General features: G+C 38.9%; 1 protein-coding gene across 1 annotated transcript; it reads right to left on the bottom strand.

The window, feature by feature from the left end:
• Positions 1 to 1706: 1706 nt before the first annotated feature.
• Positions 1707 to 27130, bottom strand: RAB8B (RAB8B, member RAS oncogene family). Its single transcript, XM_086471863.1, has 8 exons — positions 26986 to 27130; positions 10097 to 10157; positions 8854 to 8914; positions 7412 to 7489; positions 6203 to 6292; positions 5350 to 5415; positions 3054 to 3104; positions 1707 to 2553 (listed from the first exon to the last, which is right to left on the bottom strand). The coding sequence occupies exons 1-8, from the start codon at positions 27107 to 27109 to the stop codon at positions 2461 to 2463; spliced, it is 624 nt and encodes a 207-aa protein (XP_086327989.1). The 5' UTR covers positions 27110 to 27130; the 3' UTR covers positions 1707 to 2460.

Here is a 27130-nt window from a genome sequence, read left to right as displayed (position 1 = left end):
AGAGAGAAATCTGCATTTTACCTTATCCATAAGACCACATGAAATTAGAATTCTTCAGTTTCAGCAGGGGACAACAAAATTGCATTAAATTCTTCTACAAACAGAAAAAGATGAACTTCACATGAACATTAAGCAAAGTGAAATATTTACTGCATTATTTTATCATGCATAAAGTGAATTTCCTATGGTCTTACCTCACATTTATGTACAGTTTAGCACAGCTAAATGTAAGAAAATAGCAAGTTTTTTTTCTCCCCACCCCCCTCCCCCCAGAGCAGATACCCCAATTTGCTGCTGCTTCAAGAAGCACTTCATAGACTCTACTACTTACAGGCTCTTTCAAAGGGAAGTTCATGGAGACTAATATTGAATGAACATTTACCACACAGCGAAGACAGGAAAAACAATACAAAGCATTCTGTAAACAGTGCCAAACACAGAACATGTCAGTTTTGGTTTGCAGACAACCCCTGAGATAAAAATCAAAGTATTACGACACCAAATAAGTCAGAGGTAAATTACTGAAAATAAACAACATTCATAATTGGTGTCACAACACTTTCTGTATAGAAGCACTTTTTTTAACCATACAGAAAACATAACTGCTTTAGCCTGTCCGAGAAAAACATCAAGGGTAGACAACAGAGCAGTTAGGGTTGCGTCATTTTTTCACTAAACCTTGCTGCCATGAAGATTTTTCTGTTTTAGTGCAGCAACAGCAGTTTATGAGATCCACCACCTAGTTACAATGACTATTTCTATGCAGCTGCACGTGGGGACAGGTTGATAGCCACTTAAAACTTCATGGAACCAGCTACTAACGTTAAACCTTTTAACAACAAAAGCTTTTAAATCGAACGCTATTGGCCCATTCGCTTTCAAAATATTTACAACAGACCCAGAGATGACCAATTTAGTACCTGACATCACAAAATGAAGCAGTTATCTGTGGTAACCACCAACTCACTGTTCACAACTCTAGACAAGGTAGTGAAGCAAAAGCAAGCACATCAGACCTTAACTTTGACAATGACGTAATGCACTTGTCCCCTAGTAACAAACATGCTGGACACAAACTTGTAGTTAAAGCTTACAATGGTCCAAGTTTGGCACATCAACAGAACTAAAGCACCTGTTTTAATTGCTCATTGAGGAAATTTTTCAGGAGACGATAAAAAAAAATAGTAGAACAAAGACTAGGTTATACAATGCTCAGTTGAGTAAAAAAGGCAACTACACTTCAACTCTGCTTCTAACAGTCTAAGTCACTGTACCAGTTTTGGATGAAAAAAATAACTGCTTGAGCAGACCAAAAAGGGCTTCACACATTCATCATTAACCGCCTAACTAATAGTACATTGTAGCCCTAATGCGGTCATTTCCTTAGTGCCAGAACTTGATCCACTTTAGCAACTGCACAGGAAGCTAGTTCTGGGACACCGCTGTTGTCAAGGGTCAATGCTTACAGATATTAACGAACTATCCTTAGAATAACAGTAGAAATGGAAGTCACCTTTAGAAGCAGTCATTTCTGAACAAATGAATCCACAAAGAGGTTACTCAAAACTCATGCATTCAGCTCCCGCAAGCCACTTAAGTGACAGTGATGAGGCCAATTTGTGACGATGATTTCAACTCCAGAGTGTACTTCCTCATCAGAAACAAAAAAAGGTGCAGACAGTTTGAGCTAACAAAGGGAAATTAAGTGAGGAAAGACGCTGTGTTTATTCAAATAACTGAAAGGTGCATCTGTGAATTAGACAGTGACTGGCAATTCAGAACACAACTTTGCTAAGTCTGGTAAAGAAAGAAAAGCAACATACTACATTCAGAATAGAAGCCATAGCTTCTGCATGAACAGATTTGTGCATCTAAGAGACAAAACCCATACAAATTGTTAAATGCCAATTGTTATAGTAATTCTCATCACCAGAGTGTCAACAGCCATACTGCAGCCATGCCACGAGGGTACAGCATAGAAAATAATGGACGGGAGACTTAATTTTTCCCCTGGCTCTTCTGCTTGAAAAGAAATTTGTTTAAAAAGAGAAAGAAAAACCTGCACAAATCTGTTAAGAATCCTACTTACAAGTCAAACTGTGCAAATACAAATGTAAGATTGTGCTGTAACAGGCAGTAAGAGGCCAATATGGATGTGCAAAGTTAAAAGAAACATAGCAGCTTTTGCAGCAGGCAATAAAACAGAAAGTAAAAAAGGAAAACAAGTTAACTCTTGCATTTGTGTCTCCACTTCATAGCTTCCATATCTGAGAAAGAAAAGCCTGACAGGTCAATAGGCTTAGTGAGCAAAATCCACTTGGTATTTTGTGTATCGCAGTCTACGTTCAATGGAGCTCTCAGCAGCAGCTTGGTGGTATTATTTCTGAGGCTTTGTGACCCTGTGCTTTCAAAGAAGCAGAAAAGGTTCTAAGTGTGCTGCAGTCTATCATTAGAAGTTCATCAAAGTAGCGTGCATCGAAAGAAGCTGCTCTTCTTAGATCGATTTTCTGTTATTTTTACTGGCCCACCTGCCCCTGATGAACTGTTGTCATTCTGAAAGAGAGAAGAGTATCAACATCATAAAATGCAGAAAAAAATAAGTCTAGCTTTCACAGTCTTCCTTCCCCACTTCTCCCCTTGCAAAGCAATAACCAGAGCAGAGGTTTTTTGCAATTTCAGTTCCTCGATTATCCAAACTCTGTTAATCACTCAGTAAAACTACCCATTTTAAAAAGAAACATTTATCCAACAACCCAGTTCTCAAGTATGAGCTGAAGCAGTGATTACATAATTTGAAGTTTAATAAAGCAAAGATCACACTGTTACATTTCAAAAGAACACAGCCATTTCAGGCTGCCCGATGTTATGTTAACGTTCATGCAAAATAAAGATCTATCACACACCGATGTGTAACAAAGTGTGACAAAGCACTGTTTACTCAGATTTGATCCAGCATCTACTGTAATCTCCAGGAGTTTTTTGGTAGCGACTCAGCCAATTATTATATCAGTCATTTCAACAGATCTAGTCTGTATGCCAACTGAAATACAAACCATTTTTCTGTTGAGCTTTGTCATAATGTCCCGTGCAAGTGTGAAAAATGCCTGGTGAGGAGCAGGAAAAACAAAACAAACAAAAAAAAAAGAGTTAGTCACAAGCCTCATTAAAGATAACGGATTTGGAGTAGTCAGACACAATAACAATACAGTATTCTGTAGGCCACTGGTAGGACTTCGAGTGGCAAGGTACTATTTATAATAGCTGTTTACTTAAAACTGCAACAAGCATGCTTTACAAGAAAAAGCTATTTTTAGTCTCTATCACTCCAATCTTTGAAGCAAGTGAACAGACTTTCCCACTGCATACCTGCTGGGAAAAAAAAAAAAAAACAACAAACCAAAACCGAGAAGGCTGCATACAGTTAATACTTCTCCCTGCCCACCACCCCCCTAGTTGCGCATTGCAACTAGAAACCCACAGAGAGATTTGAGGATGGCATGCCTGGGAATTCACATTAAGGTTAGCTTGCTTTTTGTCCTCCAAAAGTTTTGCTCTTAGGCTATCTATGATTTTTTTTATGCTTCCAACATACATAGTAAAAAAAAAAAAAAAAAAAAAAAAAAAATCACTCTGACAAATCTCAGCATCTCAGACTTCAATGTATGAAGGAGCAAAGAAAATTCTGTAGCACAGAAATTCTGCAATTCTCCAGAAACAGGGAAAAGCAAGATTTTAAGCTATCTAGAGATATCAACAATCCAAGGATAGTTCCAGAATATAAAAAACTGTAAACATTTCCCCTCTCATTGTGTTTGGAATATACCCAAAGATAGACTAATTTAATAAATGACAACAAATAAAATAAATTAATTCACTTCTTATCACAATATCACAATTGTGGCATTTACCACAAGTTAATAAGCATTTGGTGGAAAGAAGACTAAATCATTACTTGCTGAATGCCTATACCAGCTGCATCTTTTAATGCTTTCTTCACTATCCATGTGACAATTAAAAAAAAAAAAAATTCAGCTAGCCAAGTCATTTGGAGTAAGCACAACCTAATGGTGTGCATTTAATGACCTACAGGAGCTAAAATGAAATCGCAGGGCATGTCACAAAAGAGCAAGTCAACCATCTGGAGGAACTAATGAAGACGATAGGTACTTTTTATTAGGAGACTATCACTATCCACCATTGGTATTAGCTGCTGATATTCACACTTCCACTGTCTGCTGTAAGAATCATAATGACACTGTGAAAATCAGGCCAAGCGCTTCCAGATGCAGCACAATGCAAAGAAGTCCATTCTAACTGTACTGTATAATAATCATCCTGCAATCGGGAAAAACGCTTGGCTGGCACTGCATCTATCATGTTATTTTAAAGTAACAATCTCTCTAGTTTATTTGTTAGCTGCATGATCTGAACTAAGTACATGTTCAAAGGACTTTTAAAAGGTATCCCATCAATACACACCGAAAGGCTTTTGGATTATTAGCTACAAGAACAACATTTAAGAACAAGTCTGCCTTATCTAAATGAATGAATCTTAATGCAATTGCCTTTTGGTATCATACTGTTTTCTTGTCCATAGACAAGATCCTTCCCGTGGAATTAAGATCCTTCCCGTGGAATTAAGATCCTTCCCGTGGAATTAAGATCCTTCCCCCACCCTCCCTGAGATGACAAGAATGATACATGGTAAGATAGACTGGAGTTGAGCCATTCTTCCTTCCGCTTCTGTTTCCTTATGCTCTCATAAATAGAGATCTTGTGGTTTTAGCACAAAATTTACTTGCAGGAAAACAGATTGCAAGTCCGTATAGATTATATACCTTCTTCCTCCTCTAACATCAGCCAACTTATGACAGCCTATGCTGATGTTCCAGGTTAACATACAAATCTTCAGTCCCATCTGCATAGCACACATTTAGTAGTAACCTGAAGGCTCCTTGACACAGTAGCAAGTTATTCTGAAAGTAAAGAATCTTGAAACCAATTTCCTGCACAAAGCATTGTTCTAAAATTACTACACCTATTCCCTGTTCAAAAGCACTTGCCCTTTAAGTAGCAAGGCACAGAAGTCTAAAGCAACCTTCTGCTACAATAATAGCAAACAACTCTTAATATCCATCAAAAAAAACCCACAAACAATTACAGACATTACCAAAAAAACAAGAAATGCTGGATTTCACAGTAGCTCTCTAAGTATAACAAGACTGGTGACCCAGGAGCACAGTTGGAACTTCAGGTCCCAGATCATGTCAGAAAGCCCAGTACATCATGAAAACATGCCTCCATGGTAGTAGTTCAAGAACACACCGAAGCGTAACACCCATCTCTTACCTCTTCCACATTTAAGCTGGATTTTGCACTTGTCTCCAAAAATTTGATTCCATAATCAATTGCTAACTGTAAGAGAGGTTAAAGTTTTTCAGCTTTTTTGAAGTTCCTTTGTCAAAAGGAACGTTTCACATAGGTTCATAACAGAATAGATGCTGTATGCTGCAGCAAGCTTTAAAATCAAAACTAAACATGCTTCATTTCTGCTTTTCTCTTGCAAAAACATTAAAGTTACTGGACAATTACAGGAAATACTAGAACAGGCCATACTCTCATGTAAATTCAAACCCAACAAAGATATTAATTGCTCACAAAAAGACTTCTTTAGGACTTAAAAGAACATTAAGACATGATATGGATTTATAGACCAGACAGCTACATACAATCAGCCTCTAAATGGTGTTACTACACTACTTTAGCTGGGTACATGATAGATTGCATAGTATTCTTACTTCCTTGTTTGTTGTGCAGAACAACTACTTACTTAAGCTTTAATAACAGTACTCGTGACAACAGTAAGTTCACCACCATGGTGAATTTAGTACAACATGATCAAACTATTATACAAAGCCTTGTACCGAGATTTAGTTTACTTCATGCTATAGCAAAGGTCAACATTCTTTACAGGATCTTCCCCTCAAGACAAAAGTACCATTAAGTTTATTCAAATTTAAAGACAGTCAAGTGCTATTTAAAAACAAAAAACCCAAACCTGGCACCCCATAACATATAAAAGTTTCTGAAACAAGAAGTTTGAGGCCCATCATCTCTCATATGCCTAAAACATACCAAATATACAGCAGCCAAAATCCTAAGAAAAGTAGGCTGCTAAATAAGGTAAGTCACCAAAGCTTACCTTCTCCCCTTTTTCTTTTGAGACTTGTCTTTTTTCATTCATATCACATTTGTTACCCAGGATCATTCTTTCTACATCTGAAGAGGCATGCTGAATGAAGAAAAAGTAATCTCTCAGAAAAAAAGTGCATCATTATCTAAAAGAAACTCACATGTCAAACTCATCCACAAATGAATATTTTATTTTTAAAAAGCTATCTAATGTGAAGGTATTACTGAGAAAGAGACTGACTTTCGAAACAGGCAATTTAATATTTAAATATTCAACTACTAAAATAGGTTGGAACCAACATTCCTAGATTAAATTTGCCTGATTATTATTAACGATCTAATAAAGTACCGTGAGTTCTGTACCACGTTGCACACATGCACAGGCATTTGGCTATTCTGGAAATGTGATGGTACACACTCTACTTCAAAGTGGTGCATGGACATCTGGGCTCTTTGGCTGGAGTATCATTATGAGATACATTTGCATTTTTTAAAATACATTATTAATAAAAGACTTTTCAAGTAATAATCAATTCAGCAAATAATTAATTCAGCAAAAGAACTCTTCTAGCCCGGTCACTATTGGATCAAATTGGTCACTGATACAGGAATTTTGCTTAAGAGCCAAAGAAAAATACTAAAGAAAAGCCCATGCATTTTATGTTTAAGGAAAAAAAGCCCAGTAAGATTCTGTGACCTAACTAGAGCTTCACTAAAATTAAGGTCTCACCTCAAAATTCATAATGACCTATCCCTACTTGACAGGATGTCTCATTAAATAATTTACAGTAAGTTAGCAGGAAGGAAGCTTACCCAAGACCAAATGAAAAGTTCAAAAATCTCTAACTGGACAAACACACAACACAGTAACAAATGAAATTAGACAGATCTGTTATCATCTCAGTGAAAGGCGGACACCCTAGTATCTTGCTCCTTCCCATTCCTTAGCCATCCAAAGGCAAAAAAGAGCGATGAAAGTCACATTAAGAGCAGTTTTGAAACACTTTATACTTACTGTTTAAACTTGCTTTCTACCTTCTATCCCTAGATGAATGACCTAATATTCTCCCCATTAATAACCATGGCTGCATTCACGGCACAGTCTAACTTGGCTACATATGTTGGCTACTATAATGACATTTAATAATTACTTGATTATTATTTGTCCCAGGGAAATCATGAGATGGAATGAGTAAGAAGTACCCTCCAAAGCACCTACCTCCTCTATGTTTCTTATCCAGTTTTTTATGTTGTCAAAAGACTTTTCATTTGTGATGTCATACACCAGCATAATTCCCTAAATAAAATTAAGAAAACTTAGTTAGATGAGCTAGCACTGTTGGTTGACTTTTGATGTATGTTGTTGGTTTGAGTGTACTTGCAAGAAATTTCACACACGACTTACACATTTTTAATCCTTTCTCAAAACATTATGCCATTGCTGAGAATTTACCCAAAATACTACTATTTAACATCTTTTGCCACTGTTAAAGGTCAAACACACCACCTATTTGAAGTTTTAAATTATTAGCCTGGAAAAGTTTAGAAATTAGTCTGGAAGAGTTTAGAAATTCTACAACAACAGCAACCAGGACACTATTGTTAAGTTTAGAAGCAGCAGCTTCAAGCAAAGATGACAAACCTGTGAGATCCAATCTGCTGGGGCCAGAAGATACTTACAGCAAGGCTGACACTAGGTGCTCTCCCACAAGCTTTAGCTCTTTCAGACAGTTAGGTACATATACTAGTGTGTGCTCTCAATTAGCAAAGCATGGGAAACCACACAACAGCTGCATTGAGGACAGATTGCCAGGTTCACCTCCATTCCTTACTGCCTTTCCAATCACTCCTCGTAGGACAAAGAAAAGTCCTTGGGCCATGGACTGGGAGGTGGGGAGAAGACCATGCAGCTACCAAAATCTTTTACTAGAAAGCTTTAACACAGAGCCACAACCATTACTATCTTCCCCATCTGTATTCTGTAACAGTGGAGTAACCTGGACTCACAGCCAGCCTATGAATGGAACAGATCTGTTCATACAAAGCAGGAAGAACACGGAACAGCAGCAGCACAGCTAGAAGTCAATAAGTTAAAATTAAGTGTCCCGACATTAAGTACCTCAAATCATAAGAACCATTACAAGCAGTTGTATCACAAACAGTGCAGGCTCCAAGTCAGTTATTTGACTTCAAGTAATTCTTAATGGAAGAAAAAGTAACAATAGCTTTTGTAGGGGACTGTATTTCTACCCCAGTCTTTGCATTCTCTCCTGGCTGAAGGAAAAGCAATTCAGTGAAATACACTCTGAATATTAAAACAATTCATTACCTATTTTTCAAACATTTCAAATGTTTAAAAGGGTTGATTGCATTAAAAAAAATTGTCTGATTAAAGCTTGGCAACTTAGCTGCTTCTTATAATCTTCAGAAATTTTAAAAGACAATGGAGCTCGAAGTTTCATCACAAAACCCAGGATTAGACAAAGTAGCAGCAGGTTTAAAAACACAAACCAAAAAAGCCCAACCAAACCACAAACCATGCCCCGCAACTCAAGCCACAATTATCCAGTCCTCCAGTTAAAGACCTACATGATATAACCTTAAGAACAGCAAACCAGTTACACTAGTTACACCCACTTTTTTCGAACTGAGAGCACTTACCATGGCTCCTCTGTAGTAAGCTGTTGTGATTGTGCGGAATCTCTCCTGGCCTGCTGTATCCCTAAAATTCAGTGAAAACAGGTATTTATTGGAGGTGATCTTTACATTCTTCTGCACTTAGAGATGTCTTTTTAAACAGAGTAACAAGGTATTGATACTCACTCATTAAGAAAAAATACTATTTAGAAGTTGTTTGCATAAGTTTCTTCAGCCCTCAACATCTTCCTCACTTCCAAGCTACCCTACTTACATCAGTGGTTACAGCAGCACCATAAATACGGCACAAAAGCATTTAAATTTTCTTGCAAGCAATAAAACTCAGCACTACACAACCTTCCCTAGAATAATTAAAAAAGGCAGCTCTGATGCATCAGAATCCTGCATTAAACAAAACCCAAAACATGCAGCAGTAAAATATTTTAGGACAGTGCACTTTCACTTAGTTAGCTGTTAAAAATCAGCCACTATACCTTAGAGTGCCGACATTTTATCCTGGATGACTTCAAAACAGTATCTGTCTGTGCGTGAACAAGAGGACCAAAGCGTTTGGCTACTAGTCATGCCTAGGGGGAGCTGAACCCCAAAGGCCTGACAAAAAACAGCTTTTTGACTTGCATTACAGACAGAAAATTTGTACCCACCACTTCTGACACTTCGCTTCCTCAGGCACAAAAATTCTGGCTCGCATGTGAGTACCATAACTGACTTTCCTAGAACTTGAGAAATCAGCAAAAGCCCTACATTCACCAGCAGCGTTTAAAAATTTGGCATGTGTATTAATGCTACTCCAAAAACACTCATCTGCTCCAATCAGGAGGCTCAGTCTCTACTAACCTACCATGAAAGGAATGGGAGCATTATCACTCACCTGTGCCTCTGCGAGTCCAATTAGGTCTCAAAATATCAGAGGATACATTTTATTAGGTTGCATATTTTAGTTTACAGCTATTGAGTTAATACTACTCTTCCACAAGGAATAGCTAAAAGGTAAAGCACATTTAAGAGGACAGCTTTGTTGAAATGTGAAGTTGCTGTAACATTTGCAGGTGAACAGGCTGTTTCCTCTGCTACTGAAGGAGAACCACTCCAAGAGCAAGCTAAAAGAAAGCGTAAACCTTATGGACAGTCAATGAGTAAGTGATATGAACCTTCCAGTACACCCAGGCTCAAAAGCTATGAAGTATTCCTGCTCAAAGGTTAACTCAATACTCACTGAAAACTTAAATTACTTTGGAATACTTACCATATTTGTAGCTTGATTTTCTTTCCATCTAATTCTATTGTTCTGATCTTAAAGTCAATTCCTGCCAGGGAGAAAGATAATCTAAGTTTTGCAATAAACGAAGAGGAAGTGTTCAGTTTCTCAGCAATTTGGTAAGAGCAAACTTAGGCAAAAGAATTATCCTGAAGTTGTCATTTCTTCCAAACACTAAAAAGTGCTGATGCTGCACAAAGGTTTTCCGCTGCATCCAACATGTCAAGGATAAATTATTCTGCACAATGAGAAATAGATCAAACTCAGACTCACTACTAGAGTTAGTCAAGATTATGAGAGGAAGATTTCCTCTCAGAATTCTTCCATTTTGCACCGATAAGGTCACTAGTTTGAATGTCTATTTTTCTCAATTTTTGACTAGCCCCTGTAGTTCAAGTCAATTCTCTAGAACCAATGCTTGTTCTGAGGAAGAAATGCATCCTGTGACCCCTTAGTTCCTCTTCAAAATGGGTATCTACTTTTGATAACTCCCGTTTAACGCAATCTAATCAGACATCACAGTAAATGTTAAAACATCACAAGAGATAAAAGCTATACAGACAGTTACTGAAGGTGGCTGAAGCAGATCAGGCATGGAATCTTTTTCAAGAACGTTAGTTTAGGAGTAACTTAGATTTTCTGGTACGCTGCAAAAGGTATCAAGAGAACACTTCCCTCCTTTCCCCGCCTTACACTTCCACATGGTGCCCACGAGTTCGGAGATTGATTTTGAAGACAGGTTTTAAGCCATGGGTGAAAAAACCCTGAATTAACTCAAAAGGGCTTAATAAAGTTTTTTAAGGTTCAAAGGGATCAAATGGATCTATGAATCAAAGTCAAGATTTCCAAATGGACTAGCCTTTATCCTGGACTATTTTAACCTCCATGTCTCTAAACCTATATTATAACATAGCTCAAATTGAGACTGCTCAAGTCCCACTGTGTGACTGACAGATTTTTTTTAATCCCAGCACAGCCAACCCCCATCTACCCCTCAATCTGTTGTGAAACTAATGGCCCATCTTTTTATTCAGCAAATCTTAAATAGTTACTTGATATTTAGTCATAGCTTGTAAAAGATGGGGGGGGGGGGGGGGGGGGGGGCAGGCAGGGGGGCGTGGTGAGGTAAGTTATTTTATTTAATTAATTTCTTCTTTCTTCAGATGTGAATTAAGTGACAATTATCAAGAGTATCTCAATTGGGAAAATGCTGATTCTAGCTTTCACAATTCATCCATCACTTAAACAGGAAGCTATGGGAATTTTTAATATATTACAGTAGCATCTGAATATGAAATATAGACATTCATTAACTATTTGACTTTCATTTTTCTCACATGTGATATTAATATTTTAATATACTGAAAATACCAAGTTTCAGCCACTTAATCTTGATGTGCTAAGGATATGTAGTTTAGCCCATTAGTTAGAATACAAATTATGAGCAGAAATATCACATCAGCACTTTTAACAGAATATGAAATTAATTGCATTAATTTAAAATGCTATGACTACTGCTACAATTGCAATTTCGCAACATTCACTAGTAGATTTACAGGCAAAAATATACTTCCATTAATTTGCATTCTTCTAGAAATGACTTGAAATCATTATTATATGTAACAGCAGTTTGGTGAGCGTTTCCATTTTACATTTAATAGATTTTTGTGTCTCCCTTATTGTAAAGGTTTTTCTCCTAATTAGGTGCAACACCTGCTGAAATCACAGGCAATTGTAGTCAGATCTGAAAATAAAGGACACTTGCTCCAAACAGGTTTTCTTTTGGCCTCAAAGGTTATAAAGCACAAACACAGATTTTTCTGGAAAGGGTATTGTATCAGGGACAACAGCAAATTAAACCAGTTTTGAAAGCTCCTTTGTGTCTAGGCCTTAAGTCTTAGAATTAAGTATAACAACTATCAGGTAAACTAGGTTCAGAGACTACTGTGGTTTAAAGAGAATTCTGCATGTACTGTCAACTACTGAAGCTAAGGCATATCAGCATAAACAATGAAAGACTCCTGCAGGGATGGTTTTCTGAGAAAGCAAGCTTATGCTGCAGCCGGGTATCTATGTGCACCAAACCAATCCATGCCTCGCAGAGACTGGTTTCTTGTGGTTAGTCTTTTCCCTCACAGCACTAGAATGATTTATACTATTCCTTGGATCACTTCTAAAACTCAGGATCTGCACAAACACACCCCCCCCCCCCCCGCCCCAAAAATCTTCTCAGAACTTAAGATTTCTAGTAGGAACTTCACCAAAATTCTCCAATAAGAAGCTGAATTTCAAAGTTAAAAGAAGAATATAAAGGGGAAGGCCATAAATACCTCTGTTATGATACTAAGAAGTTTAACAAATACAACTGCAACTTTTTAGAGGCTAAAATGAACTAGAAACTGGTGTTTCTTTTGTTCTTTCACTTCAGTAACAGGAAGTGGTGAGCTGCGAACATTAGGAGAGCAAGCCTGGTGACATGTGCTACCACTTCCTGCCGAATACACTGACATGGCTAAGTACAAGCCACATTTTGGTTACAGTTAAATTTAAATTATGCCATGTAAACGCTCCAATGACTATAGCATTTCAGAGGTGATTACTGACACAAAGTTTTCTTTAACAAGGAATTCTTATTTTGCACAGTCACACACTGGGATACAGAGTCTACTCGGGTCTAACAAAGACGAGTCACTCATGAATCAGAAAGCTTAATTGCAAGGGGTCATACAGTTTTTGCAGTTTTAAAATGCAATGTGCAATGCTGTTCTCTCCAGTAGGGAGAAAAAGGCAAGAAACACTTAGATGTCCACTTGAAGTTAAGTTTTAGAAGCTTTTAGAAAACACAAATACAGATTAATTCTTAGAATGCAAAGGCTAACAGGATAATTATTTAACTGCTAAAGCGCAGTTGCCACACAAAAGTCTGACACACTGGTGTCCACCTAGCAAGATTAGATACAGATATGAGAGCATCTGTTGCAGGAATCACAAACTTGCAGCCTGCAAGGATGAAGTCCAAGTTGAGACCCAAACTGCATTGGCTGGGACCATAATTGCTTGCATTTCCCTTGCAGCAGGGGTAAAAGTAGCTGAGGGCTTTTCAGATCCTTGCTAGCCACAGGTCAGGGATGCATTCTCTCTCCTCACTTTACTGAGGATATCTTCTCCCATGGCTTCCAACAAAACTCTGTCAAAGAATACACTGAGCAGAGAAATCTGCAGACTAAGAAAGAGTGTCAATAGTGTCACAAACACAAAAACCCTTGAGGCCTACATGTCACCGTATTTACCTTGTATTGCTACACAAAGCTAACACAATTCACCAGCTAGGGTACACCACTGTCAGACACCACGTAGCCAAATATAAGATGCCACAGAGACTGGTGTCACCTAGGCCTCTTTTTGTTTAAGTCAAGAAGTCGTGTTCATCTAGTACACCAAAAGCTCTTCTGCCTCTACTACTTCTTCCAGCACGGCTCTGCTCCCTAGTTACACATTCCTTCTTATTCCAGCCAACCTAGGCAGATTTTACCCATAATTAAACCGTAATGAAACCACTTTAAAGAGACATTGGGAACTGTTCCAAAGAGCTGCATTACAATACTAAATATACAGGACTGCCTAGCAGTACATATTGAGAGGTTCCTTTTCCTGCTTTAGTACCAATAGTTTTCTACTATGAACTTTAACAAAACTAGTCTGATGCAATTCTTACAGGAATGTAAGGACAAACTGAGCAGAGATGCTCGAACAGTTCGTTTTGCTACTTCAGTTTTTAGAACAGTAGCTTATTCCCAAAGCATCACTGTTACTCTTTTGTTCTCCCCTCACCTGTGATTTTAACCCTGTACTCACAAGCTAGTATCTCAGGTTTTTCAGCGCTACAGAATCAAGCTTCAGCTAGGTCTCCACTACAACTTCTCCCTACACAGTACCACCGTTTGGACTTAGTCTCATTTCTTCTTTTAAACAAAATTTCTGTTGCAGAAAATGCTACAGCACAAAGAAACCAAACCAAAATATTCTGGCAGGAGCAAGTAAACTGTTAACAACAGCACCAACAAATACTTCCTGAAGGCAAAGGTTTCTCTCATCTTCAGTCTGCTTAGCAGGAAGGTACTGAAAGCGCCATGTTCTTGAATAATACAAGCAGTGAAAAACAAGACAGAAAAGAAACACATACAAATTAATACAAAAAAAAACCCAAAACAAAACAGAAGCTGGCAAGCAAATACTAGAATTCTTAATATTTACCTGTATTACACAGTTAACCAGTATTTTTTTTCATGTGACTCAATATTAGTTTGCAGCAGCTGGACCTTATATGTGAGAAAGCTGCATGATCAGATGACAATTCCTGTTGATTTTAACTCAAGTTGATTTAATAGGTTTCACATTTCACTAAGTTCATAGAGTCTGTACATTTAATAACATTTTTCTGGTGCAGCTGTAGTAAGAAATCAGCCAGGAAATCAACCCCTTTCAGGATGCAAATGTCACTCTGATAGCACACACTAGCCTGTCTACCTACCACATTAGAATAGTTCTCCATCTCTGGCAAAAAAAAAAAAAAAAAAAAATTAGTACTCAATGTAAAAGCATTTAAAACGGTTTAGTTGGGGGGTTTTTTGGGTTGTTTTTGTGGTGGCCGTTTTTTTTTTTTCTTAAATACACAAGCCAAGGGAATTTTAAAAAGTGATTAAATGCCAAGAATTGACAAAGAAGCTGTGAAAAAATTAACACCTCATTCACTTGCTGGAGTCTCATTTTAGACCCATCAAAGAACATAAAAGATGCACCACAGTATCAGATGTTGTTTATCAAACTAAAAATTAAGATCTGTTTTGCATGACCTGCACATAATAAAACCCCACCCTCTTAAAGAGGTTATCTTCCTACTTATCTAAATTTTACCTTACTCTTCTGAAGCAAGAATGGAAGAAGTAAAATTAAATGGAAACAAAAGGTTTTCCCAATGGGATTTCCTGATAAACAGAAACTTTTTGTTTCTGCCTGTCAGTGATTAGTAGCACTTATCACCATTTGACATAGATCCCACTAAAAAGGAATTCATTACAAGACAGGGAAAGGAGTCAAGGTACAAAATCTCGTTACCCTTTTAAGCAATACAGCGTCAAAACAACCGGAATTTATACACCAACTTTCAATCTGAGCTTGCTCCAACTTCATAGCATTGGTCCTTTCTATCCTATTGTGTTTATATGTGGGGTTGTGGGGGTTTGATTTTTTTCAATGGATGGAGACAAAGTTTTGCAGCTTCTTTACTGCAAGCCACAACACGCAAGAGTCTTCAAGATACACAAAAGGAAAGGAAAACACTTTCTTGCAGTCACTCAGAATTAAGGCTGAATTAAAAACAACTTAGAAATGAGCAAGCAGATTTGTAAACTACCTTCAAAAAAAGGAAGTGAGAAGAGGCACGACTGAAAATCAATATGCTTCACCTTTAGTTTGTTGAATTTTGGGAGAGAATTACTTGAAAATACTTCTACCTATAGGCTTTGCTTCTTGTGAACAGCAAGCGACTAAGCTGCACAGATGAACATCAGAACTAGTAAGCAGTGGTTCTTTCATAGCATAGCTGTAACAGCTGGGTCCTGTTCAGCTGATTCTCCAAAGGATGGGTTTGAATCTGAGAGCGCTGTCACAAGCCTGTAATCCTCAAGATAAGGCAGCAGTATGTGTTTCGGAATCAACTGCTGACAGTGCATTTGCTTTTCATTATACTTTGAAGAGTTATAAGCAATCTGTACTGAAGGACACTGAAGTGCTCATTTACACACCTTGCTCACCAGACATGAAGGTATCAGCATTGATCACACACAAGAGCTTTGTGTGAACACATGTGAACAGAACTGAAGAGTTTCAACATCTTCCATGCAGATTCCAACCACAGGCAGACCTACAGGACAACACTCTTCCAGAAACTTGTTCTTTTCCACATGCATCCAACAGCTGAGGGACATTAATTTGTTCCCATAGATTTTCCCCACACATTTACCCAGGGATTACTTTTTTGTTGTTGTTCTCAGCAGTAGGTATTGCAGGGTTTGGATTAAATACACAACTATTTTTTTTTTAATGGTGTTTTTAACGGAGTATTTTCTTGTGCTACACACTGTACTGTCTCAATCTATAAAGGTAGATAAATGAAGCTTCAGAAGTTTTCTTTAATATTAGATCTTTCTTGAAGGATTTCAGTAAACATAAGAAATGACCAAGTAGGAAACAAGATCAGTGTAAAAGGCAGGGTGGGAACACTTGCAACACACCAGTGTGTCATACAGCCTCATGCAAAAGAACAAAGTCTAATCATTTTGAACTTGAACGTTTGGCTTTAGTCCCTACTAACATCTGCAAGGCATTTTCAGATGATCTCAGCATGTCTTGTATCACTACGTAAATTAAAGACGCAGTAGTCTTTTATTGCAACCATTCAAAAATACAGCAGATCAACATGAAGCAACACACCAGGGTAAAGGTCAACATCTTTTAAAAGCTGTAAGACAGAATTATTTTAGAATTAAATATAAGTGCAACCAGTTTTATTCATCCTTCCACAACTTAAAGGGATAAAGCTGTACTCTATTCCTTCTGGACAGCATATAAGAATCCACAAAAAGCTACTAAATTCAGAGTGGGCTGAATAGGCTCCTTCAGGTTAACTGGCTTTTCTTCATCCTACTATTCACCCATATAAAGAATCTAATACCGATGTCCTACAAAATGATACACAGAGCAGTGTCTTACACCTTGAAAGATATTACTACAGCAAGGTTCTTAAAGTTTAAACACTACACTGGCAAAATAAATATATACAAATGGCTAAAGTACGTAAGGCAATGAAGAATGCGTGTGCCACGTACATATATAAAACAGAAAGCAGTTTCCTGCTTATAAGACCTTGAAACTTAGTACTAAGATCAGATCAATGCTCACAACGCTAAGCAAACTGCCACCTTCCTTCAACATGTGTCTCCTCAGCTACTGTATACTTACCACTCTAAGCCTCCTCTCTTAAGACAAACCACTTTCTATTTAAAAAGAGAACAACAGATTCAGAAGACAACTTACAACCATCAGAATTAGACCAACCTACACTTTGAAACATTTGGGGTTTTGACAGCTCAATAACCTATAGTGTAACCGGATTACCATACTAAGATTTGAATCCAGTGCTCTTCAGCCTCTTGTTCATAACAGTGCTCCTATGAGTTCTGCCACCACAATCGCACATTGCAGCACTTCAGTGTGAACACCAGAAGATCCTACAAAGTTAAATTCCCTTTTCAGTATTTTGAATTAATAATTTACAGATTGCTTTGATCAGCCTTTGAATTGCATGACGTTTAATGTCAAAAATACTCTATCCAAATTTAAAGACTATAAAACAACACAATAGTAGAAACTTATTACTGTTTGACATGAGTAGAAATACTGTCACAACAGCCCAACTTTAAAAGGGCTGGGTCCCTGCAGAATGTCGAGTTTACAACCTAGGTACTACAGCTCTATGAAAGGGCACAGAAATTAACCTATGTCCACCTCTCATTCTATTTTGGATATAAAATAAGCTATACTTTGCAGTAACTCTAAAATAATTTTGAAATAGATTAAAATTGCACTACTGATACAGAGAGCAAAGTTTGTTTATTTTAAGGATTATTTATAGACTGACTATCTCTAAGAGGAATGCACTAACTTAGCTGCTTTGAGAACATACTTCTTTCAAGCTGATGCGTCACTGGAGAGCAACAACTGTTAAAAATTGGCCAACAGACTGGAGTTGAGGCTACAGTTTCACAGCTAGCTGAAACTAGGGTAGATGCTGCCACTGAAGAGTCATGACCAAATCCTCTTCTCCTTTGATCAGGTTAGTTTTCATCTGGGCGAGTTCCATAATTCAGCTAACCATCATCTGTAATGACAACTGATGGTATAACTCAGAAAACAGGTACAGTCACAGCTCTCCTCCTTGCAGTAGCAGACCACAGACTCCATTGAACCGATCATTACATTAAAGCCCTAGTTAATACAGACTGAAAGGTGGCCCACAAGTAGCCTGCAAGCAGCTCCAGTGTGGATCCTACACTAGGATACCCCCCGGCCAGCTGCAGCTCCATGCTAGTACAGGAACTGCTCTGCATTTCACACTCCAACTATGGCTAGATAGGGAACAGAAATGGCTGCAGCAATCTCCCAAGGACCCAGCCCCATACTCACTTAACCTGTAATGCAGCAATGGGAGATCTGTGCATCTGTCATCTACTCTGAAGCCCTTATTTCCCTCAGCTCTCCGGGATATGCAGCATATGGCTTTCTACTGCACAAGAAAAAAAACAACAAAAAACTTTGCCACATGTTTTAATGGGTAAGAACATGAGATTTTCCCATTTAGAAGGTGGCTTAGGAATACAAATACTTTATTATTCTTTCAGAAGCCTAGTGCTTAATATGAGATAATGTCATTAGTCCTTATCAAAAGCATCATTTAATAGGCAAGACCAAAAAAAAAAAAAACCAAACAAACCAAAACCAAAAAATTGAAGGTGGAACCCCCCAGAACAGGAAAAGTGATCTTGAATCTCCCGCCTGTGCATCAGCAGTTTGTAGATGTAGAAATCACAGAAAACGCTGTCTTTAACCAAGATAACCCTAACTGAACATTGCTGTCAGCAAAAAAAAAAAAAAAAAGAATTTAAAAAGCTCACTTCATCCAAAAGTTAGCACCTTAAGCATCCAAAAGGTAAAAAAAATGCGTTATTAAAAAAATCCTATGTAACCAATACTACCTTGCCACCATGATTCAAAGTTCATTGTTCACTATTCATATACCACGCTTCAGTTGCAATTATGAAAACAGGTCAAAAAGGTTAGGTTTGGTTTTGTTCACTAATTTTTGGTCCAGGTGAACCTATATGACTGTTCAGTGAGAAATGGAGATGTCATCTCTTTTTAAAAAAGCATCTTACAAGTTTTAGGGGTCCCACTTGCTCTGGATGCCTATACTGCACTGGTTATTCTGAACGAAGACAATGACTTTTGGGGTCCATACCATTGCCTGTTTACAAAAGGAGAGCTGCTACTTGAAAAGCAAGCATAGCGTGTCCCAGAATTCACAAAGTAAAGGAAGAATTGGTAAGTCTTTGATCACTTAGAGATAAAAAAAAAACTTGCATGGTACAAACAATGCACTTGGTATCTTCTGTTCTGGCAGTACCTATGATAGGTACTGCATGTATATCCTGTCAGCTGCAGATTTAGGACAGGTATGGAAGACTTGATTGGAGCAGTTAGTATGTACAACTAAACACTGCTATAGACCAACAACTTGGACTGCCAAGCACCTCCTTGAGAGATTTGGGGATATCAGGATAGAATCAGAGAAAAAAAAAAAGTTGAATTGGATAATGTTAGACAGAGCAGGTATAAACTACACATGACCACTATAAAGACAAAAGTTATTAAAAAAGATGAGCAGTGATTAAATTTTTCAAAGTTTTATAGGCATGCAGGAACACCCCACTCATTAAACAGATGGACTTCAGAGGGCACAGACCTGCTAAAACTGGAAGAAAAAGTACAGAGAACATGGGCATTACCAGCAACATAAACAGAGATAAAAACACACAAAAAAAAAGCACACATCAACAACGGCAGTAAGATAGTTCTTAGCTTTGTAGCTGACCAAAATAATCCTGTTTATCTATGAAGATCAAAATATCTCATCCAGTAAGAATTACCTTTCTCAAGATAAATCACCTATCTAGGAATTTCAGTTAAGAGTCTGAAATATGGTCGTGTTTTAGAAGCAAAGTGTAAAGTACCTAGCAAGGCAGCAAAATCAGGCCAAAAGCCAAAGCAGAAGGTTTAAAGCTACTGAAGTTATTTTTAAATGTGAGTCTACACACTCAGACTTTGAGAACATCATTTTTATCAGAGGCTTTTTTAAATCCATGGTTTTACATGGGGGTAAGTATGTGGGGTGTGTTTTTCTTGTTCGGGAAGCAAAGGAGATGAGGGAAGAAGGGCTGCTTTATTTAACTTCTTACATGAATGACACAATAGGCGTTTTTTGAAAGACTTTTACTACCTAAATTAACAGGCAAAATCACATAACTTACTAACGAAGGTCATACTTGTCTTTCTGGCACATAGCAGTTTTCTACATTATGCAAGGTTCTTGAATGGCTACTTCATCTCCTTTTACTGATTTGCATATTCTAAGTACCCCTCTCTAGTCACTTCTGCTAAGCCAGAGAAGTTCTCCCAGCCAGCAGTTACTCTGACTTACTGTATCTTCCTCCTTCCTTCCATGCTTGGGTTGACACAGATACATGACCCAGACAAGACATTCTATTTCACTAAACGAAAGTTTTTTCTCTCTGGCAGATGAAAGAAAGGAGAATTTGGGGGGTGGGGTGTGAGGCAGAAGCAGTATGTGTGTCCCCTGGCTGGCAGCCACTTCAGCTTTGCCCAATTTCTTAAACTCAACCTGTTCTTGCTGAGTTCCAGATTTGGTGCCAGACTCCTATTAGCGACCGGTCTGCTTTACACGTTCTTACATGTTGCCATACATATACAAGAATGCCACTGACATTCAGCATCAGGTTTTTTCCTCTGGTGCCCAAAGCAGTAGAGCCTGCATAGCAGCACCAAAACCAATACAGATCACCTTAAACTTGGCCAACTGTTTGTTCTCCCTAGCAGAAAAGTTTTCTCAAACATGCAGTACTTTAGCTGCCTTTAAAACTATGTATAATCTAATCGGAAGTGTCATAGCTTACATTTAAGAGGAAAGCTTACTATAAACCACAAGATCAAATTGATATTACATGCAATTATTGGCCAGAAAACCTTTAATAGGCACTGAATTACATCCTACTGCAACCCCTGTTGGGACAGGAAGTTGCTGACTTAAGTTCTGAGTTACAAGTCCAGCAACTAAAAGCCTCTGGATCAACTCTGCTTGTCGAAGAGTCTTACACAGTGCAACTCCATTGAAGTTACTATTATTCATAGTTTATTCATGTTAGAAAAGTATCAGATTATTTTACGTATCTACAGCCAGTTTGATGGACTGGGCACTTAAGCTACCATAATGTCTGACTAAAGATAAAAAGCTATATAATATCCTTTGAATTACAAACACACACCTAACTTCTACCATAAAACATGAAACGAAGCATCACTGTAACTACTGCATGTACTCTTCATCGCCTATTATGAATTTCAGTTAAATTCTGAAATAAGTTAGTTCAAGATGTATTTCTACTAAAAGGATGCCCTACTGCAGAAGGACTAGGAAATCCAAAAAAAGTAAATAAAAAATTCCCCCACAAAAGCTACCACTTCAATACCTCTCTCAAAGCCTGTATCAATCACACATACATTTGTTCCTACATTCATTCAATGTTAGTCTGTGTTCTTAACTTTGCATTCAAACCAAGTCACAAAAGCAGCTCTAAGCTGCCCTCCTGTCACTCAAATAACCAGATAACACATAACCAAGCTAGACCTCCATCTGCCAATTAGCAATAGGCATAAAACAGTTAAACATCTGTCACGCTGTTTCAGAGGAACATGGGGCAAGAAAGCTGCACCAGCATTCTTCATAAAAGCCAAACAATTTCACTTACTTTGTTGGTCTGCTGCAGAATGCAGTAGGGTAACACAAGCTCATCACCAGATGAAAATCAAAGTCTAAGATGTCTTTTGTTACCAGCCAGGTGTTAGTATCAAATTTAAGGTCACAACAGACACAAGCTTTAATGCTTTTAACCTACGGCATCTCTAACTACACTGCTTTCTGATCAACATCAGGATAACATTTTTTCTGACCATCCATCACATACCTTGAAAATGGACTCACTCCTCCCGTTTTGTATTTACATCCATAATGCTGTCTGTCCCTATTCCCATCTAAACCCTTGACCCCCTTCTCACACAGGACCAAAGAGATAACCCAAGTCCCAGATCCTACAAACCTTGAACATGCACTTCCATTCTGTAGACATGAATAATGGTGTCACCCAAGACACTTAAACTAGTCTCAGTCACTTCAAAGTCTTACTTACAATTCATTTATTATAATGACCATCAATAAAAACCTACTGACAATGCCTTCCTGACTCTTCCCTCCCTCTGCTCATTTATCTTCGATGTGTATTTTCCTCTATAGCTCCTACCATCTGGAGAAGCCCAAAAGAAATTGATTAAATGAGGATAGGGAATACCGAACTTTTATGGGAGGGTGGAAAAAAACCAACAAAGCAACCACCAATCTTTCGTTTATCATACAAGTAACTGTGGGGACGAAGAATAGAAGTATTCATTGTGGCATAATTTGACTTGAGTACACTAAAACAATTTCCATTGCACATTACAGACATGGAAATTTCATTGCAAAAGGGAAGTTGATAATTTTGCTTGTCAAAGGATTTTCACCAAAGTGTTCAAAGGTCAGCATACATGTGCTTGGTTGCCAGAGTAGTGTCCTATTTTGCAAAATGTAGGCTAGGGAAAAGTTATTTCTGTAAAATCAACAAATTGTTTCAATACAGTACTATCTTGTCTGGGCAACTTCCTGCCAAAAGCTGATATCATACTGGAGTAACAAAATAAATACGACAAATTTTGTTTCAGAGTCAGCAAGCCTTTGTACTAAGTCAGAAATGCTATCAGCTAAAAGGTACGACTAGTCTCATAGAAACCAGTTTAAACAAAAAGTTGAAAGGAATGCAAAGACTAAACCTCATTATTTGGCATGATAAACCAAATCCAGTTTTACCAGACAGCACTACTTGAACAGCAAGTTAAGATGGAGACTGCTAAATTAATGCTTCTTATTCTTGTACATCACACAAACTACTAGCAAAACGCACATGAGATACTGCAAGATAAGTTTTGCTTTAGGAGCTGCAGCGTCAAAATGAGCTGACTCAACAGTACTTTACTTTCCATGTAGAACTGTGCAAAAGCAGAAGTTTCCACTCAGGAAGCAAACTAAACAACATAACCTTACATAACACATTCCCGTTGTAAAAAAAAGTTTTATCCCAAGTTAGCAGCAAACAGCTGATCCTCGCTAGGGGCAAAGCAGTATTATGATTTGTCAACCCTTTTAGAAATTTTCCAAAGAGAGCCACCGAGCCCTATACAAAAAATTTAAAGTTGCTGAAGGCCAAGGACCTGCCTTGTCTGAAGTTGAAGGCCAATCTGTGAAAACACATCACTTGGAATAACTGAAACGACCATTTGAGAGAAAGATTGCTGGTTCACTTCTCATAATGGGTAGCAAAGTTTGCCGAAGGTATTTGTTATGCCAGGTAGTCAAGACAAAGGCGGAAAGGCTCTTGCACCAAGACTCACCCATAAAAGAATAAAAAAAGGTCTGATAAATGATAAATATACATGCACTGCAATTTTATCCTACTTCTTACGCAACTGTTGGCCACAGGACACCAGGCTGTAAGACCTTACTGTCTGAATCAGTACAGCCATCATTGTAACACAACCAAAGTCTTGAGAAGAAAATCCAAGGTACCATTTGCAAACCTCCAAGCAATCTACAAGGATGCAGCCTTACAGGCAGGTTTTGCATGATAGTAGGAAAAAACGAATCTGCAAAGTATGACACAAGCACATCCTGTGAGATGACAAACTACAATTGCTTTACTACAATTCATTATTGACTCATTTCTGTAATATGAACATTGAGGCTAAGTAAAACAAATATTCTATAATAAAGCAATACTTCCATATCCCCCTCCTACTTTCTTTTTTTTTTCCTTTTGGAAAGTGTTTCTACTGCTCTGCAACTGAAGTGTTGTGGTTTAACCCTGATTAAACTACTAAACAACAACAGGAGTGGGAAATTATAAGAAAGATACTTGGTGCTTAGACATGACGTGGGCCCTTTTAGCATTGCAACAAAGTTTTCTTAGATTCTGCATCCAGAAATTAAAGGAAAAAGTTGAACCAGTTAAAAGTTCAACCCCACGTAGTTAAGAAAAACCTCTAAATGACGCACCTCACTCACAAATAGCATTTACCTAAGATTAAAAAAATAAAATTTGACATCAACACATCTCAAGTATATGCCTTCTCCGACTTCTACAGTTAAGCCAACTCTGATCTTGTTAGCAGATGCGAGGAGAACTGGGGCACCACTAAGGGCACATAGTACTGTGCACACCAATTAAAATCGTTGCAAATTGAACACACATCGTAACTAAGTACCATCATATTAGAGAATCCACTTTTTGAAGAACATAAACAAAACAGCCTGGCAGCTTATATTTCAGGAGACTAGGTGTACTCAATCAGGAATGCTAATCTGGAGACCTTAAAATTTCAATTGGCAGGGGGCCTGTTCAGGAAAAGCATTGCATCCCTGCGTCTCCCGCCACAGCACGGCTGGCTATGCTTTATCAGTCAAGGAAAAACAATCAGAATTGTTAAAAGTGGAATGCCCCATAGTTCATCAGATTTATTAGCTATGACTGTGAAACCGACTAGTATTGTGCAGCTGCCATGCTGCTCAACGAGAGAGAGCGAGCACAGCTTCACCAACAAACAGGTTAGATCTACATGACTGACCTAAAAGTAATACAAGCAATACACGAGAAAGACTAAGAAAAACTAAGTATTTTTATTTAAGCATACATCAACACTCTAAGAACAGTTTCACCGTCTCCTGCACTGTCAACTTTCCTGTTTGTAGGTCTTTTGCTAAAAAGAAAAAAGGAAAAAAAAAAAAAAAGGTAAAAGTGACTGAAAGAAACAAATTATAAGGAAGAAAACATAACTGTGAAATCACATTTACCACCTACGGAAACAGAAGTATGCCTCAATTATTTGCAAGGTTCTTCAAGCTGAACAGTGCTGAAAATGAGACCCTTGTAAAAGCAAACATAAAAGAAGGCAACGTGAGCAAATCCTATATTTACTGAATAAGGTAAGAAAAAACAGCATCACATTCACAATCCTCAAGACTTCAAAGTGAATTGATGAGAAAAAGTAGTATCAAGGGGCTAAGCAGGTCAAGAAACATCAAGAAAGTGGTTGGAAAAGAGGCACCCATTTATGTTAGCCATCTCTTTAAAAGTGTAAAGAGGTATTTTATATTTAGCACAGCACCAATGTAGGCTTTTTTTTCCCCCCAAACTATACAACATTTATTAATGTTTATTACGCCTTTTATTCTACCACTGATACAGCAAAATACCTTTTTAGGTAAAATGCTATTCAGGCCTTGATTAGCTGCTGTTACTGATACAGCATTTTGAAAATGGTTGCAGAGAGAAAATGAACGTGCCATTTTAATTCCTCAGAAATATTTTTTTGAAATGCAGCAAATCTGTTCCTATAAGCATTAGAAATGCCAGCCACACCTCATTTAGTCAGTTGCATCTGCCTAAATAAAAACTTGTATCTTCTCTGTGCACCAAGCTCAGCACAATAAAATGTCTCAAGAGGATGCAGCATTTGAATAACATAAAATAAGCCACATATTATTCCCCCTCATCTTTAAATTAATTTCCAATAAAGGAGCTACGCATTGTCTTAGTGTTATTTTTCAAAGCCAGCATTAGTGTTGTACTTTTAAATACTAGCAAGTTTACCCCTTCATTCTGAAAACAGTGCACTTAATTTCATTTTAAAAGTGACCTCAACTACAAGTAGTAACCATAAATCTCAAGTAGTGTCAGACTGAGACTTCAATTCAGCAATATCTCAGTGAAGAACTTCAAAATTTTGCTTATGTTTAGCTCCATAGAAAGTATTTTAAAACTGACAAGTCTTACAGAAATATAAGCCGCAGCAGTCTGTTTTGATATAGCGCATCTCGTTGTCATTACAAGAGGTTAGTTGAGCTTTTGAAACCCCTTTTCACTACCAAATTTATAACCAAACTCAACTTTTGTCAAGGAGGTTCCTTTATCTAGTCACTAAGGAGCTTCTAACTCTAGTCGACTAAGGAGGTTGACCGGAACTACTCCAAATCTCAGAAATGTGAGCTACACGTATAGAAACGCACGCAGAAGAGTTGAGAAAAGGAGAGTTAAACTCTCTGCCGAGAGCGGTTTAGTCACTGCCACTACGCAGCTCAGCATGGCCCACGGTTAGCTCCAGCAGTCCAAGCCCTCTTTCACTTCCTGACAACTCACATCCAAACACGAAACGGGCGATAACGAAAGAGCGAGGAAAGCTGACAGAAAGATCACCCCCAACTCAACCCGTGCAACGTCCTGGGTTTTGCGCAAGGCTCGTCACGGCGGCAGCCCTGCACACGCCACGGCTCACACAGCCCCACGGACACATCCCTGCCGCCACCAGCAGCAACAGCGGCAGAGCCGCCCAAGGGCTGCGCACACGCGCGGCCGAGACAACTGTTGCTGCCGCCGGGGCCGCTGCAGGACCGGCTCGCATCCTGCGGGTCCCGGGCAGGGGCCGCGCCACCGAGCCGCCCTCCGGCCCTCCGCACCGCGGACCAACTCTTCCCCGGCGCGGCCCTTCCTCGGGGACGGCGGGAGCGGCGCTCCCGAGCGCGGGCGGACAGAGCTCCCGCTGCCGCCGCGGCGGCCGGGACACGGCGGCGGCGCCCCGGCGCTTCCTCCCGCACAGGGCCCGTAACGGCCGCGGGGCTCCCACCCACTCCCGCGCAGCGGCCACGCACAGGCCGCCGAGAGCGGCCCTAGCCCCGGGCGGCGCCGCCCCCCCCCACCCTGTCCGCATGTCCGTCCGTCCGTCCCTCCCGCCTGGTGGCTCCTCTCTCGGCGGGAGGGCCCTGGCCAGGACCCCTCTCGCCCCCGGGATGGCGGCGGCGGCGGCGGCCGGCCGCGGCCCCTCACCGATGGTGGAGATGAAGGTGGCGTTGAAGGCGTCCTCGCTGAAGCGGAAGAGCAGGCAGGTCTTGCCCACGCCCGAGTCCCCGATCAGCAGCAGCTTGAACAAATAGTCGTAAGTCTTCGCCATCTTCCCTCGGCCTCGGGCTCG

This window comes from Leptosomus discolor, chromosome 11 (genome assembly GCF_034619465.1).
Source record: "Leptosomus discolor isolate bLepDis1 chromosome 11, bLepDis1.hap2, whole genome shotgun sequence".
Classification (NCBI taxonomy): Eukaryota; Metazoa; Chordata; class Aves; order Leptosomiformes; family Leptosomidae; genus Leptosomus; species Leptosomus discolor.
Note: the sequence above shows the minus strand (reverse complement) of the source record. Positions and strands in the feature narration are given on the sequence as shown.